This window comes from Engraulis encrasicolus, chromosome 12, assembly GCF_034702125.1.
Source record: "Engraulis encrasicolus isolate BLACKSEA-1 chromosome 12, IST_EnEncr_1.0, whole genome shotgun sequence".
NCBI classification, from domain to species: Eukaryota; Metazoa; Chordata; class Actinopteri; order Clupeiformes; family Engraulidae; genus Engraulis; species Engraulis encrasicolus.
This window is the reverse complement of record NC_085868.1, coordinates 23,559,805-23,576,335: the sequence shown is the minus strand read 5'-3', so window position 1 is coordinate 23,576,335 and position 16,531 is coordinate 23,559,805. Positions and strand designations below refer to the sequence as shown.

Below are 16,531 nucleotides of genomic sequence, written 5' to 3'. Positions count from 1 at the left end.
GACGGACACACACACATGGAAACACACGCGCGCACGCGCACACACACACACAAAACCGTGCTCTCCCCAATCCATCTCCAAGACTGAGGTACCTTGTGAATGGTACTGTCCCACCCCACTGCTCCCTTGGGGCGTCGTTTGGGGCTGCCCCCTGGCATGGGGGAGGCATAAATGCAATTTCTTTGTGTGCAGTATACACTGTGTGCTGTGAACTGCTGTGCCACATTGCATTACATTTCTCAAGGGCACTTCAGCTATGTATGTAGCTGTAGAGAGAGGTAAGGGTGGGATTTGAACCTGCAACCCTCTGATCTTACAAAACTACACTATGTTCTGAGTGAAAGTAGAATGCTGACAGAGATACTGTATATTAGATTCTCACTGAAAAATCACACGATTTTGCTTACGGAAGAAGTCAAAAGCACACCCCTTTATAGACACACACACTCACACTCACACACCTCGACTCGAGTACTTGTCATTCATTGTCATCACCAGGAGAACAATCAATGGCTTCAGCTGATGAACAGAGGAATTTGGCAGGCCTGATGATCATGCAGATTGCATGATGGTGGATGGAGGCCAAAGCCATTTTCATTTTAATCAGCTTCAGCTCATCTCCCCCACTGCAGAGTATAGCGTGACCTTGACTGATTGCCATTCATCTACCGTCTTACAATCCGTTTATATGTATATGGATTTTTTTTCCTTCAATGCATCCGTTTGGGCCTTTTGTTTACACATGAAGGGAAATTGAGCTCCTGATACAAAACAGATACTTTTAAAACATTAAAGTCGCAATGGTGATTTCTTTAAATTCACATCCTTTTTTAAATGTTATGCAGGTCCTTCATCAGCTTCAACTCTCACCTGCACAGTAAACCCTACAGCGTGACCTTGATTGCTATTCATCTGTCTCGTGCATCCAAATATAGGCATGCGAGAGAACATCAACACATTTGCAGAGTTAATTTAACACTGAGCTAGAGGAACCCCAATTTGTAACTAGGTCTGTGAATGTTAACCGTTGAATTAACACTGAACAATCAAACTGATTAACTTTGCATTTTCAATTCACCACTTACTCTTCTAGCACGTACTATGGTTCCATTTGTAGTGTAGAATCAAGAGTAAATATGCTGTACACAATTTACTGTGGTAGGCAACACAGGTGGTCAATGGCCTGATGACCATGCTTTCAAAAGCCACCTAAAAAAAAATCACCAACAGCCTAGTTGTGAATGTATGTAGTTCCCTGAATGTGTGTACAAGTAGTTTCTGCGAGAGGCAATTACGGCGTGAAACAAGTCAGTGAGCGAGGGAAACTTGACGGGAAGGAATGGGGGAGAGCGCGGCGTCCTCTGAAATCGCTGCCAATTACGAAGCAGGCGTACTCAAGCATGCCACCAGCATTCTAAACGCTCTCCTCTGTTATGTGGAACCATAGCACCCCCTACTGCACGCCTGTGGTAACTGCTGGCTGGGTTTACTCAACATGTCAAGTGGGCCAGTATATTCAATATAAGATGCACTAAAAATAACATCTTAGATTCAAACTTTTGAAGATGCGTCTATTCACGCAACTAAGAAATCATTATAATAAACAAACACAAGGGGGCAGAAGTAGGTGTACACTGCTTTTATTGAAATTCAAAACAAGATGTATAGATATATGATGTAGCAATTAAACTAAACACAATCACTCAAGGGAAAACTTGGATAATAAAAACAACGGACATCTATAAGACAAACAAAAAAATGAGTGCCTTGTATGGGAATAATCTTTGGGGAAAAAAAAAAAAAAAAAACAATACAAAAGAAAAAGAACGGGAAATGGCACTTGCTTGGCGTCTGTCTGTAGCTTAGCTAACCATAGATAATGGTGTGGTTGTAGGGAGAGATTTCAACAGGCAGTGGAGGAGAGAGGGAACTTAGGGAAGCAACTTCTGGACTGAGAGGTCGCTTTTTTAAAGACGTCCCTCTACAGCAGTCTGGCATGCCCATATGCCACAAAGACTTCAACAAAGCAAAAAACACCAAAATAATAATCATAGAAAGACAGATTGACCTGGCTCTAACATCCTGATAATGGCAGAGAACTTAGAAAATGGGAATGATGCCTCATCCATGTAAGGGAGACGCAAGCACCACAGTAAGAAAACGTATACATTGTCAGTGTGAATCTAAAAGTAGTCTTGGTGGCAACAAGGCGAGCAGTCTCCATTGACAACAGACTGACGATTGACAACAGCCAGATTCGATACAGCTTAGCTTGCACTCTCTCCATGATAAGCAAACTAGTCACTTTCCTTCAGCTAAACCCCTGCCACAAACACCTGTTGAATTCCAAGATAACTTGCTCAAGTCCTTGTTAGCATTTAAAAGAACAGACCCAGGATTCAAACAAAAAGATGTATGTTTGAGGGTAGGAGAGGTGTCAGACCATTTCAGTCATTGAACACCCTTTCCATGCACGAATTTCTCAATAGGCCTCATTTCATAAAAAAAGGGTAAAAACATAAATACATCTCAGACATATAAAGGCTATTTCCATTGAAACAACAAAACCGCAATGGTGGTATGTATCCCGTCAACAGAAGCACACCGGCTAATCAAAATACCATTTGATGACCTGCAATGAAGTCCTTATGGGTTTCCACAATTAACATGAAAAGTTATGTTGAACGCAGCGGACTATTTTGTCCTTTTTCAGCGAAGGGACTGGGATTAAGAGAGTGCCGACAGCCCTTCCTGGAATAGTGAGAGGGTGCACCTCTCCATTTTACACGATTTAGGTTAAGTGTCTACTGTACAGTAAAAAAAAAGGAGCAGGGACTCAGGGAGAGCGTTTGTGGTTTACGAGCCGTTCTCAGTCTTGACCTGCTTAGCTGCAGGCTCCGCAGCACCCTTGCCATTGGACTCCAGAGCCCTCTTCTTAGGACTGGTGTGATCTGGGAGGGGGACAAGGAAAACACACATTTACTACTAGTCCATAAACAGGAAAAAAACAACACCATACCATCCATTGTTGTTCAATTTAGGCTACATAGACAAAACATTAAAAATATGGATGAGCTTGTTTACTTCTAACTCCGGCCTCATTTGGTGCTCCATGTCATACTGAGCTGAATATCTAAATAATGCCATGTGCCAAACAGATTACGGGCACGCACATAGACCAGAGAAGTACACATGAACGTCTCAGATCCGAGAGGAACATGGATCAATAAGAAAACAGGGTGGGCTACTTTTTTAAGATAACATGCAGCCCCTTAATGCACGCCGTACCTCCTGTGGCACGCTGTAATAGACATTGAAAGTTAACTACTATAGTACTACACTACTATGACCGTGCACGGGACCTTTAGTAATACATTATTGCCATTCTGGTAACAGCTAAGTTATAAAGTCGTGTCTTAAGGGGTTAAATCAGTGTTTTCAATTTCATGTCCTTATTTAAAAGCCTAGGGCAGGGGTCAGAAACCTTTTTGCTGGAGAGAGCCATAAACGCCAATTTTTTAAAAATAAATGTTCACGTGAGCCATGCCATTTTAAAAACACTGAATACAAATAAAAGCATGTATTTCAATTGAGCCCAACAATTTTAGACTGTACTGTCAAGTTATTAGTTGTATTAAGTGGGTTGCCAACTGTAGACATCATTATGGCAAGGGTCTGGGAGTCCTCTCCCTGAAAATTTAGTAGGCCTATTTCTTAGATGTAATTTCCTGCATTTTAATGCATTTTAACCTCCCATGCCCTGTTTCAACTCAATATGGAACCTGTACATTTATTTTTAAATATAGGACGTATTTCCGTATTTCAAGGGATGGTTGGCAACCCTAGATGAGTAAGAGCCATATACAGTTCCCAAAAGAGCCACATGTGGCTCTAGAGCCATAGGTTCCTGACCATTGGCCTAGGGCAATGTTGCTACAACAGAGTGCATGTCATCATCACTATAAATACTGTAATGAAATGCCACCAACCTGCTTCGTCGTCGCTGTCGAACTTGGTCTTCTTTCCCTGGGGATGGTGGTGGTCTCTGCCTCCCCTGTCCCGGCTACGGCCCCCACGGCCTCGTCCCCTGCCACCTCCCCTGTGGCCCCCTGTCGAGATGCATGGGCGAAGGAAAGAGATGAAAGAGATGGTTAGCATGTTGTTACTTTTCTCTTGTACATCCATCAAATTAAGTTTTCTGACGTGCTCAACTCAAGGTTCAGCTCATTCCTTAAGACATATACAAAATAAAAGAGAACAGGACAGAACGGTGCTTTATTGCCCGTCAGACGTTTCAGTCTTAATCTTCTTCAGTTCCGGGCCGGCCATCAAATCAAACTGTACCTCTGCCTCTGCGTTTGTTGTGTGACTCCTGCTGGTCCTCGATGATCTTCTTGAGCGTGTCCATCTCCGCGTCTCCCTCCAGCACCTCCCACTGCACCTCCTTCCCCTTCACCTCCAGGGCGGCGCCCTTGGCTGCCTTGGCCTTCTCCAGCGCCTCCGCGGCCTTCGACCGGAACAGGATGGTACCCTAAAGGCAAACACGAGGGTCTTGTTTTCAACCGGATCACACCGCACTCTCGATTAAAAGGTGCCAAACGTAAACAAAAACTGTGTAAAATAGAAAGAAAAAATTATGCACACTTAAATCCTCGAGTAAGTTCCTTTTAATAAGCCAAGCTTTTGGTCTAATGACCTTCCTCCAGGAGCCCTGAGGAAGGTCAGTTAACACGAGGATTTTAAAATAAATAATAATCAACACTTCATGCTCCCAGCTATTTAATGGCATAACGTTTCTGTCCGAAACGTTGTGGCATTAAATTACTGGGAGCATTAACAGTGTTGCGGACATTTATTATTTACATGATTTTGTTTTGACCAGCACCTGTGTAGGGATGTAAATAAAATCGAAATGTATTAATGTATCGGAAGTATCGGCCGGTGATTTAATCGAATCGCATCGTGGGGCATTCTTAAGAATCGAAAATAATCGAATCGCTGGCCCCTGTGCAATGCCCTAGCTCCATAACACAATAGTAGTGGAAAAGTAATTGGAAAAAATCGAATCGAACCGAATCGCATTGTATCGTGGGGAATTCTTAAGTATCGAAAAAAAATCAAATCCCTTATTTAAGAAATCGATACCGTATGGTATTATCATGAAAGCTGTGATTTACACCCCTACACCTGTGCCACTGATGTGTGCGCATTCTCTGCTTTCTTGCAAACACAAGGAATCACTGAATGAGAGAATGCTGGATCCCACGTCCTATTCAATTTTGTCCTAGCAGGCCATGTTTTGAATTAAGTGCCCAAGTGAGAGGATTTCTCTAACATGGCAGTACTTGGACTACAAACTGTTGCACATCATAGGAACAGGATGTTCATTCCAGTCAGTAAAATGGAGAGACCACATTGGGGGCCACTTGGACTACTATGTAGGGGGTTTTTTAGCTTCCAAACTATGAAAATCCTTGCTAGTGTTTGGAAATTCAAGCACTTGGAAAAGAGTTGCTGTTAGATGCTGAGATTTCTTTGTTGTGTAATGAGCGTTCCAAAAGTTAAAGTGCTTTCAACTTGGGGTGCCCCCCCAAGGCCTCGCCCTTGTTCAAGTGAGGTGCAGGAGGCTGAAAAGATGGCTGAAGCCCTCACCTCCTTGGCTCCTCGGGTGAAGTCGATCCACTTGATGTCGGCGTGTCCTGCGAACACCTCGTGGAAGTCTTCTCGAGAGGTCTGGTCCCCGACGCCAGTGAAGCGCAGCAGGCAGCCCTTCTGCTCCTCCAACGATTTCTGGGACGGGCAAAGCAGAGAAATTACATTACAATTGGCTGCTGCTTTTATTCAAAGCGACATTTACATGGCACTTGTGTTACAGTCCCTAGAGCAATGTGGGGTTAGGTGCCAAAAATTAATTTGCCCAAACGTACTAATTCATTGAGATTAAGGACTCGTTTAAGGACTACAGATTAATTTTAAAAATTAGAGAATGCATAAGACCAGTTATAGTCCAGTAGAGTCCAGAAAAAAAAATACTACCAGGTGAGATGTGGCTTTTCATGTACTACCTTTTACTACTTCTGAAAAACCTACAGACACCCTGCTTGCTGAATGGCACTTCAGCCGTTGATGGAGGTGTAGGGAGAGGCCAGGGTGGGATTCAAACCGGCAACCCTCTGATTTTAAGACCACCTACCACAGCACGCTATTCCACCCACAAAAAAAAGAAACACAAACACTCACCATTTCTTCCTCTTCTGCTTGTTTCTGTTTCTCTTCCTTCTCACTAAATAAACGAGAGAAGCAATGATGAAGACAACAAAACACAAGCACACATCACAAACACAGACAGAGGCCATGGATGATTTACACCAAGGAAACAAACCAGGGGTGCATTTCTGGAAAGCGTAGTTGTTAACAGTTAGCAACTTCGGTAGTTGCCAATGGGAAATTGCATAGCAACCAACAAAGTAGCTAACGTAGTTAGCAACTACCCTTTCCAGAAACACATCCCAGAGTTGTACTAGTTGTATTCACCTTCTGGCTTTAGACTTCTCCATAGCCCGTGTGTGTTTCCTCTCCTCTGCTTTCTTGGCGTAGTAGTCCTCTCTGAAACCACACAGCAAGAAAACGTTGACTTCATGTACATGCAATACAGTGCAGTCTGCCGACAATGCCAAACTAGCTTCCAAAGTAGGAGATTGGTCTCAATTCAGAACTTTAGCAGCAATAGCTTACAACAATTTATCACCCCCTCCTTTTAACAAATTCAGATTTTATTGTATTTTTTGTGATGACCTCTATTCAGGTAAAGCCGGGACTACCAGTACTTGCATGCATAGTATGTGCTCCACAATGAAACTCGTGCTTTGCTACTAAATTGACCACATTATAATGCTTATAACCATCTTATAGCTATCAGAGACATTGGATTGTATATTGGATAAGCCTCCATGACTTACTTCATCAAGACAATCAAGTCGCTGTCTTTGAACTTCTTGACGTCGTCGCGGGCAACAAACTGTTTAGCGGCGTCTTCAGAGGCCAGAACCATGAAGATGGAGCCCTGGAGACAAAACAACGATTAAACAGTAAGCTCAGGTACAACTACAAACAATAGTTAGACAGCTAGCTCAGATATGATTCAAAACAATGGTTTACCAGTTAGCCTAGACACAATGGATACACAAGCCCAACACATAACATTACATGGCTTACAGTTATTTGGGTTAAATGGAGCAATGTGGGTTTTGATTTCATAATCATTTTTATCTCTTTATATTACCCTGCCCCACAATAAGGTAGTGGATATTTGAGGTACCATTAGATTCAGTCCGAACATCAGACCGGGCAAAAGTTTTAAAATAAGACCTTAAATGGCCCAAGAGTGTTAAACATATGAACACAGAAATGAAAACACCCACATACATCAAGAAATAAAACAGTATGGATCTTGTTGTCTTACTTTGAAAGTCTTCAAGGCTCCTTTCCTCAACTGGATGTTTTCAATGTGGGCTTTGTCGCCTACCCAATCCTTCACATCGTCTAGAGTAGCGTCGAGAGGAAAACCTTTCTGGATGGGTTCAAATGATCAATTAAACCACAAATAACATAACAAAAAGGAAGAAAGATGCCTGAGCGAATATGATGACGCAGATGAGGCAAAGAGCATTGTTCGGTCTAAAGAAAAGAGCAAAAAGTCAAACAAGTGTGCACATTTATTTATGGCCAATTCATTTCACAGCACGTTTTACGAAAGTGTAAACAATGCTGGCCCCATGCATATAAATACACCATGTACCAATTAGAGTTGCACCGATACCGATACCAGTATCGGCCGGGGCCCCGATACTGCACTAAAATGGTGGTATCGGTATCGGCCGATACCAACAAATAGGGCACCGATACCATTTACAGATGCTCGTATGACTCTTAAACACCGCCTTGAACTTAGTTATTTTATATCATAGGTATTTAAAAGGTATAAAAAGTTATACTGGAGTAGGCAGCAGCCTGACAAAGCCATAATAGCAATGATGTTACATCCAAGTAGTAGCCTATATAACTTTTCATATATATACATTTCAAACAGAGTAGTATCGGTATGGTATCGGTATCGGCCGATACTGCACAGTCGGGTATCGGGTATCGGTATCGGGGCTAAAAAATGGTATCGGTGCAACACTAGTACCAATAGTACCATACCAACTTATGATAGTGTATGTGCTCTGTAGAGTAGAGTGCAGATGCATTGTGGCCTCACAACAATATGCGGCATCTAGACTTGTGGTTGAAACAGGAGTGCTTTAATACACAATTTAAACCGACTTAATAGTTCAGTGTCTTCATACTTACCACATAGACGGACTTGTGCTTGAGTACGTCTTTATACTCGTCATTCATTTCAGGGAGGGGCTTATCAGGGTTGCGGCGAATTTTAGTTTTATCTTCACTGATCTCCAAGAGACCCGTTTTGGATTTCTTCAGAGCTGCCACAATGACAGCTTCCTCTGTCGTTAAAGTCTTCAATCTGCATGTTAGAAACGGATATTACGTTGAATCATTTTGACGATAACAATCAAGAGGTCTACTAATAGGTCTTACTTATTTTTAATTAATGGCCATAAACACCAAATTCTGCATAAGGGCCTCCGCACACTGGCTCCGACAAAGTGCAGAGCACTGCTCCACAAAAGTTAGATTCCATTGTTTTCAATAGAACTCCTCACACTGGCGCCACTGTACGCGGACATCGGCTAGCGATTAGAGACGAGTTCCATTTTGTCGGAGCCGCCCATTAACTATCCATGCTATGTTCGTGTGAAATTGGGTTTGGGGGTCGGAATTGCGTCAGAAGCGAAAGTGCTCCGTAGTGCTGTCGGAGCCGGTGTGTGGAGGCCCTAATGCATAATGACCACGAGGCTAAGGAATAGAGAAGGTTTTTTTTCCCCCAGGCCAAGCTTATTGATTTGCTTAGATGGCACACCAGTGGTTAGAAATATTTTCTTGACGATGTTCATACCCAGTGTTGCCAGATGTACGATAATTATCGTGTTTGTATCATAATTGTCATTTTGTCCTCTGTATGATCTAAAAATCATGATGTACGATAATTTCAGAGTTTCATTCAGCTCATTTGGATGCCTTGAAACAACATATTTTTGTCTTGTACGATAATTTCCTCCCAAAAACGATAATTGAGGTATTAGGTACAATAATTCAGCATTTTCCATCTGGCAACACTGTTCATACCATAACATGCATGCCTTTGCAATAGCAACGGCGCCAGGTTTACCTGTTAAATTTGAGCATAGTCTCCAGTGTAACCCATCCATCATCTAGTTGAAGTTGTTCCTTCAGGAACTTGTCACGCACAAGATTGTGGTCGCCAAAATAATACTAGGGGGAAAATGAAACAAAACACACACAATGGCGTTAAGAAGGCGGATCATCACAGAATAACAGACGAGAGACGACACACCAAATAAATTTAGTGCAGCATACTGTTACGATGCTGAACTTAATGAAATACAAAGTCAGGCAACAATTACAGGTGACCGTTGCTGACACATTGCTCCGGTTGCATCACCCTGCATCCAATGAAGATACCAGGACTCAGCTGTCCGATGACATCTCGAAAACACCAGTAATTTACATGCAAGGAACATAAGGCGTGTTTTCCATATAAAGTTTGCTGATAGCAGAGCAGCTGAATGAATACAACAGGATTGTTTTGCTTCACCTCGATTTGGTCTGCCACCTTCTTCTCCAACTGCGATGGTTGTTGATTTTCTGCCATATCTGTAGCTGTTGGGAAAACAGGTACCTAATTGGTTAAAGTGAAACTGCGTGAGTTTACAAGTGCATAGAGTGCAGCTTCCGACCCGTCAACAGAACACTCACTAGAACTAGTGCTTATGGAGCGCAGCTAGATTAGCTGCTAGCTCTAGCCTTGGTGACTTCTACACACGTGGGCCTACGTGTTGATGTCGTACACCTAAAAGAGGCATGGGCACTACGACCAGGCCGGTTCAGCCAGAACGGCGTATTAACAAAGGATAAACAGCAGCAACAAGTTTTGTATGCAACAGTTACACATGTAGAACTAGTTACTATGCTGACATAAGGTTGCATAGTCGTATCATGCTCCCTGGCGGTTCAGCATTCAAAGCATTTCATTTGGGTTAGCGGCTCAACCTCACTTCCTGAAGACAACATGTACCATAGCGTTTCACGTTTCCAAATTTACCCTAGCGCCATGTATGCGATATGAGGATTTTAAGTTAAAACTGAGATTCCTTGCCCCTCTTCAGTCATTTGCCAAGTCACTGAATGATGACACGCACGTTTTCATCTTCCTAGCTGTACGCACGATTCTCCACCATGCACTAAGTGAAAAAGACCTAGCACTACGTCTTTATGCTGGCAATGTAAGTACAGGAGACATTTACACAGGGCTAACAAACACCTGTACAGAAAGGCAGCGATACAATATAATAATATACAAAAGTAATTAAATAACTGCACTCACTTAAACTCCGGGTCTAGCTCGTGGAAGTTGAACGACTCGCCGACGCTTCACCAAATCTCCCACAAACCTGCGCGCCACCGGGTTCACGTCACATTTGCAAGAGCACTACCAGTGGTCATTTTAAAGAACAGCACCAACAGCATCAATTTGTTCTGTGACAATTTATTTCACTCAGACATAAAAATACAAAGTAAGGATTAGAAATGCAGTTTTCTAAGAGAGCTTGACATACATTGCAATGCAATGAAACACAAAAATACCAGATGCCCAAAACAGCCCTGCTGTTGGCTACCTGTTCAGAAATTGTTCAGTAGCCAATACATACAACAAAAATGTAGCAATTTAAGTTACATAAATGACAACTTAGCAAAACATTCCATTGAAACTATTTTAGACCATTAAGCCTACGATATATTAATATTATTCTGTGCAGGTATTATTTAACAATCTTTGAGTGCCTACTTTCACCTGGGCACAAACATTTCCAATGTGTTTTAAAAAGTGACACGAAAGTCATATTCATCAACATAGCTGCCAGAAAAGTGATTTTTTAAAAAATTACATTAAAAACAGTCTTCAAGTGATAAAGGAAATCACAACCAGAGTTGTAATGCTGAGACATTTTATCCTTTGAACCTTTGATATGCTTAAAATAAATAATAGTAAGTAACAATAATAAAAACAGGACTTCTCCCTGAGGTACGCTGCCATTATGTTCCCTGAGTATGCTGCATTACACTGGCTGTTCACAGTGCAGCTGTGAATTGGCACGAATATCTGTCAGTTTCAGAGTCCAACTCAATCTAGGACCTCCCGTCCTCTCCTTTTGTATTTGGCCTCTTGGTGTGAGGCAAGACGTCATTGACGATAGAGTTTTATTCAACATTTCGCAAAATTCTGGCATTTTCATTGGGGAAAAGTACCACATGGAGAAAAGTCCCCCAAAAGTTGTTGTGCCTTGGCTGACAGTGGGGAAAGCTTGTTTTCTCTACGGAGGCGGGGTGTTAGCGAAGCATGAGACTAGAACCCTTTTATACAGTCCATTCAATTTCATCTGGTCCAACAAGCCAGATATCACACCATTTTTTTGCATTACCTTCATGGTTTGCCTTACAGCATAGAGGACATTGCTTGTGCCTATAAATGGTAAACACAGATGCAGCCGTGGGACCTGGCTGCACTGGGCAGCGTGCCCACGACTTCCCAGGTGTTGCGCTCAGGGTCGTACTGCTCCAGGCTCTGCAGGTACGTGCCCTTGGTGTACGAGTAGCCGCCGGTGACGTACAGGAAGCCGTTCAGGGCCACGGCGCCGCACTCCATCCTGCGCTCCTTCATGTCCGCCAGCTTGGTCCACGCGTCGGTTTTGGGGTCGTAGCAGTCGGACACGGTGGTCTGACCCCCCACCACGTACAGCCTGTTGTTCAGTGACACGGAGCACAGGCCGTACTCTATAGGAGACAAGAAGGAATAAATAAGACAAATGAATATCAGCAAAAAACTGTGTTTTATTTGTGTAGACAACTGACAGTTTGGGGTAAAACGAGTACAGACCGTACTCTGAGAAAAGAATGTTAAAAAAAACAACTACAATAATTATAAGTACAGCAAAATGAGTATGCTTTTTGATATTTTGGATAGCCTACTTAAAAGGACACTGGAAATGGTCAAAAAAGGTACTGCAACTATGCTGCTCATTGAAACTGGGTTGGCTATCGCCAAATTTGATATTTAAATGAAAGTTTACTCAGTAATAAACAAATATTTTCTAGTATGGTCACCTTTGCAGCTAAAAATGGCTATTTTTGGAAATTCAAAATGGCGGACCATGGAGAAGATCCCCCTTTTCATGTATGAAAAATGCAATTTTTCCAGTCATAATGAATACTTAGAATTTGATGGTGTATTCATGAAAAATGCAACATTAGTGAATGGGCAGAATGAATTCTGGAAATAGACAACTAAAATCTCACACAGTGTCCCTTTAAAGGTTCAGAAACTTACTTTGTCTGGCAACCTGCATGTTGTCAAGCAGCAAGCAGCTCAATGCACCAAGCAATCAAGATACTGAACACTCAACCCACTCTCCCTCCACTGTCAGCCTCTAGCCAGCAAGGCCACTGACAACCCCCCCCCCCCCCCTCATCCCCACCACCATATCTGCGCCTGAACATTCCACCTGCACTACTATATTTGTGACTGAACTTTCAACCTGCACTAACTCAAAACACACACACACACACACACACACACACACACACACACACACACACACACACACACACACACACAAGCACACTGCACTTTCTGCACTGAACCCAAACATACACACACTGACACACAACTCACACACTCACACACACACACACACACACACACACACACACACACACACACACACACACACACACAGACGCACACCGCACCTTCTACCTGCACTAAACACACACACACACACACACACACACACACACACACACACACACACACACACACACACACACACACACACACTGCTGCTGGTGTACTTGATAGACCTATTTTAATATTTATTTTTCTTCAAAATGCTACTATTACTATGTAAGAACGCTATAAAGGACTTTTAGGAAAAGCACAACAATTACCTCCTCCTAATGTATGTTCTCTACAAGTCTTCTGCTGTCCAGTCTTGCACTTTAAATGTCTGTATGAGCACTGTCTATGTCCATACTGTCTTATGTCCATGTATAAGTACTGTCTATGTCTATACTGTCTATGTCTATACTGTCTATGTCCTTACCTAGATTAGTCTATGTCTGCATGGGAAAGCAAGAAATGTAATTTCAAATTCTTTGTATGACCAGTGCATGTAAAGAAATTGACAATAAAACCTACTTGACTTGGCTTGACTTGAATATGCCAAACATGAACACCTTCATTTGAAAAATTAGACATTTCTCATGTGGAATAAGTACAATCAAAAATGTTCTCGGCCTGTTCATGGTCAGCGTCCTTCTGTTGGTAGCAACGACTCTCTCATCATATTACTATGAAAGTAAAGATCCCTAAACAAACACACATCCCAAAATGAAAAGCTCTGCGTACCTGGGTGAGGGCAGATGGTGGCGACGGTCCACTCGTTAAGGTCAGCTCTGTACATCTGAATCCTCTCACTAGTGCAGCTCCCCTTATAGCCATAGTGGCCGCCAGTCACATAGATGCAGTCGTGCAAAACACACGCAGTGGCATTCCCTACACCTGCCAGAGAAAAAAATGGGTAAAAAAAGGGTTTTGTTGAATGCTTCATTATTAGCATTAAGATGTATGCGGACCGGATGTGTCAATCCTGGGTTTAGAAAGTAACAGCCCTGTCACAAATTAGGCCATATAATTTGACATACAGGGCATTTCCCAGCGGGCTGATACTGTTAGGCATTTTGCATTTTCTCAGAGACTAGTTCACAATTTAGATGCAGCCAGATTTCCCCCAGTTCATTCCCGATCATATATGACAAATGTATCAGACAAATCACACACAGTAATCTTGATCAAATACAATACACAGACAGACAGACAGACAGACAGACAGACGCCTACACACACACACACACTGCAAGTCTTGTTGAGTACCCTGGATCATATTAGCCACTGGGGACCACTTCCTTTTCAGCGGGTCATAGAACTCGACCTCGGCGGTTGGGGCTCCGTCCCGGTACCCACCGATGGCGTACACACACCCGTGCAGGGCCACGGAGCAGTGGTAGTAGCGCGCCCCCAACATGGGGCACCCGGGGCCCCACTCGTCACGCTCGCTGTGGTACACCCACACCGCGTCCAACGCCTCCACCGTGTCTGTCCTATAGCCGCCCGTCACGTAGATGCTGGGCCCCAGTTGAGCCACGCTGTAGCTCTCCCGTCGGTGGTCCGGCATGTCGGTGCCCTGGACCCACGTGTCGGACAGCGGGTCCCAGGCATGGACCTCCGAAAGCGGGTGCCAGTAGTAGCCTCCGACGACGTACATGCTGGTGGTGGGCTTTTTGGAACTGAGGCGTGTGATGGGGAGACCAGCCAGGAGGGAAGAGGCCAGGGCGGACCGGATCGACGCCAGATCAGATCGGTCCGGCGAGCAGCATGTCTGGGACTTCAGGAGGGTTCTGAAGAAGCGCTTCTCGTCTAACTCCATGCCTATGCAGCGCAGCAGGGTGGTGGTGTGACGCAATCGGACCAGGTCGCCGTGACTGACCCACCTCACCAACGCGTCCACCAGAACCTCCTGTCTCTTCACGTTGAGGTTCTTGGCGGAGAGGACGGAGCGAAGCTGATCGAAGCTGACCTAGAAGTAGAAGTAGAAGTACTTTGTTGTCACCATATACAAAGGCAGTGAGATGTGTTCTGGAAACAGGCCACAGATGCAAGGAAGCAGCTTAAAAGAATGTAAGTTAAATGACTAATCTGTTTTATAATAATTAATCATGTTTTTGGGGCTTTTTAGCCTTTATTTAGACATGATAGTTGAAGAGACGACAGGAAGTAAGTGGGAGAGAGAGAGACGGGGTAGGGTTGGAAAATGAATCAGGCCAGACTCGAACCCGGGTTGCCTACATATGGTAAGGTGTTAAAGCGATGCACCACAGCAACCCTGTGTACAACTATATTGAAAATATAAAAATCCATACTTATTACTGTATACACAATCAGCTGTACCTCCAGAAACTCCTCCTGGCCAGCGAGCTCTTCGAACCGGAAGTGCACCATTCTGCGGGCCTCTCTCTCCAGGTCTTTGCACGCGTGCAGCTCAGCGAAGGCCTGCATGCCCAGGCAGTTGTCCACGTCCAGGAGACGCACCAGGAAGCCCTCACACGCCGCCTTCACAGCCACCAGCTGCAGCATGTCGGCCGCTTCCAGGAGCTTCTCCACGTTGCCCTGGGTTACCGTCACCCTGGACGTGTACACAAACTCCAGGAGCGTTCCGAGCACGTCGGCGTCCATCCCTGGCAGGCGCACCAGGCTGTCGCTGCGCTCGCGCATGTCGGCCGTGAACATGCCTCTGAAGAAGGGGCTCCGGGTGGCCAGGGCCACTCGGTGACACTGGAACTCTTGGCCACTGCTGCACTGCAGTGTGACGTCCGTGAAGAGCCCTTCCACGTAGAACTCCCACATTGAGTCCAGAAATTGTGCCGGGTGGGATGTGTCCAGGAATTCGTATGTGTAACCCAGCTGTCCCTTTGACGACATTGTGGCCACTGCTATGCGCAAGACGAGATCAGGGGGAAACATTCGTAGTAGTTACATGACAGCTTTACACCTCATTTATAAATAATGCTCCTGAAAAATTAACAACTGGGATGGATGTCATGTCATGCACTGGTACATAGCTCAAGACAGGAAAGCATTGGATTCTGTAGAACACAAAAGAAGCACAGTGCAAGGCACATTCTGTTCTATTGTAATAAACCACAGTTACCAACCAATGTAATAAGTGGTGGTTTCAATCTTTCAGTTCATGAACTTAACATGAATAATGAATGATAGTGCTGCAGGGCATAAGCCCACCAAGGGCCGCTAACACCTTTAGCTGGGCCTGGGACAAAGTCATCTGAACAAGCCCCTCCACCCAATGATGTAATAAGAGCACAATTTGGGCCCCCTTCTCTTCCCGGGCCTGGGACAACGGACCCATGTGTCGCCCCTTGTTAGATCCACCTTCTTTGCCTGTCTGTTAAAATAGGCCTACCTCACAGTGGAGAGTGCTGCACTATTAGCCTACCTTTCATTAAAGCAGGCCCACAGGCTGAAATGTAATGTAGGCCTAATGTGAAATAAATAAAAATAGACCTATTACACTTTAATGGCCTATAAGGAGGTTGCTTTAGTTGAATTTGAATGCTCTGAAATTCTGTTAAAAATGTCAATGGGTTTCTCAAGCCAAAATGTATTTCTGTCCATTTTCGCCTTAGATAATGTATGTTGATTCTGTAGTCAGCCATCTTGAGCATTAGAAATGCATGCCTGGTGGTGATGACCACC

General features: G+C 43.9%; 2 protein-coding genes across 3 annotated transcripts; both read right to left on the bottom strand.

The window, feature by feature from the left end:
- Window positions 1–1,624: 1,624 nt before the first annotated feature.
- ssb (small RNA binding exonuclease protection factor La) lies at window positions 1,625–10,620 on the bottom strand. 2 transcript variants are annotated; one of them, XM_063211791.1, is made up of 12 exons: window positions 10,529–10,620; window positions 9,740–9,804; window positions 9,293–9,396; window positions 8,353–8,527; window positions 7,463–7,570; window positions 6,960–7,063; window positions 6,535–6,606; window positions 6,241–6,283; window positions 5,653–5,790; window positions 4,345–4,531; window positions 3,990–4,109; window positions 1,625–2,951 (listed from the first exon to the last, which is right to left on the bottom strand). In XM_063211791.1, the coding sequence occupies exons 2-12, from the start codon at window positions 9,794–9,796 to the stop codon at window positions 2,857–2,859; spliced, it is 1,203 nt and encodes a 400-aa protein (XP_063067861.1). In that variant the 5' UTR covers window positions 9,797–9,804; window positions 10,529–10,620; the 3' UTR covers window positions 1,625–2,856. The 2 variants fall into 2 exon arrangements, with proteins under 2 accessions (XP_063067861.1, XP_063067862.1); XM_063211792.1 differs by having other exon boundaries at window positions 9,740–9,823; window positions 10,529–10,609.
- Window positions 10,621–10,694: 74 nt separating this feature from the next.
- On the bottom strand, window positions 10,695–16,040 carry LOC134459437 (kelch-like protein 23). Its single transcript, XM_063211790.1, has 4 exons — window positions 15,209–16,040; window positions 14,135–14,837; window positions 13,610–13,762; window positions 10,695–11,976 (listed from the first exon to the last, which is right to left on the bottom strand). Exons 1-4 carry the CDS (start codon window positions 15,779–15,781, stop codon window positions 11,666–11,668), a joined length of 1,740 nt encoding a protein of 579 aa, XP_063067860.1. The 5' UTR covers window positions 15,782–16,040; the 3' UTR covers window positions 10,695–11,665.
- Between the last annotated feature and the right edge of the window lie 491 nt (window positions 16,041–16,531).

Bases quoted from the DNA above. Each gene is read 5' to 3' on its own strand.
- ssb (XM_063211791.1), bottom strand. From the start codon at position 9,796: ATGGCAGAAAATCAACAACCATCGCAGTTGGAGAAGAAGGTGGCAGAC. The intron at 5,791-6,240 runs GTGAGTGTTTGT...TGCCCGTCCCAG, and splicing joins AAGCAGAAGAGGAAGAAATG to AAATCGTTGGAGGAGCAGAA. The intron at 4,532-5,652 runs GTGAGGGCTTCA...GTTTGCCTTTAG, and splicing joins TCACCCGAGGAGCCAAGGAG to GGTACCATCCTGTTCCGGTC.
- LOC134459437 (XM_063211790.1), bottom strand. From the start codon at position 15,781: ATGTTTCCCCCTGATCTCGTCTTGCGCATAGCAGTGGCCACAATGTCG. The intron at 14,838-15,208 runs GTACAGCTGATT...TTCTACTTCTAG, and splicing joins GCCAGGAGGAGTTTCTGGAG to GTCAGCTTCGATCAGCTTCG. The intron at 13,763-14,134 runs GTACTCAACAAG...TTTCTCTGGCAG, and splicing joins AGTGGCTAATATGATCCAGG to GTGTAGGGAATGCCACTGCG.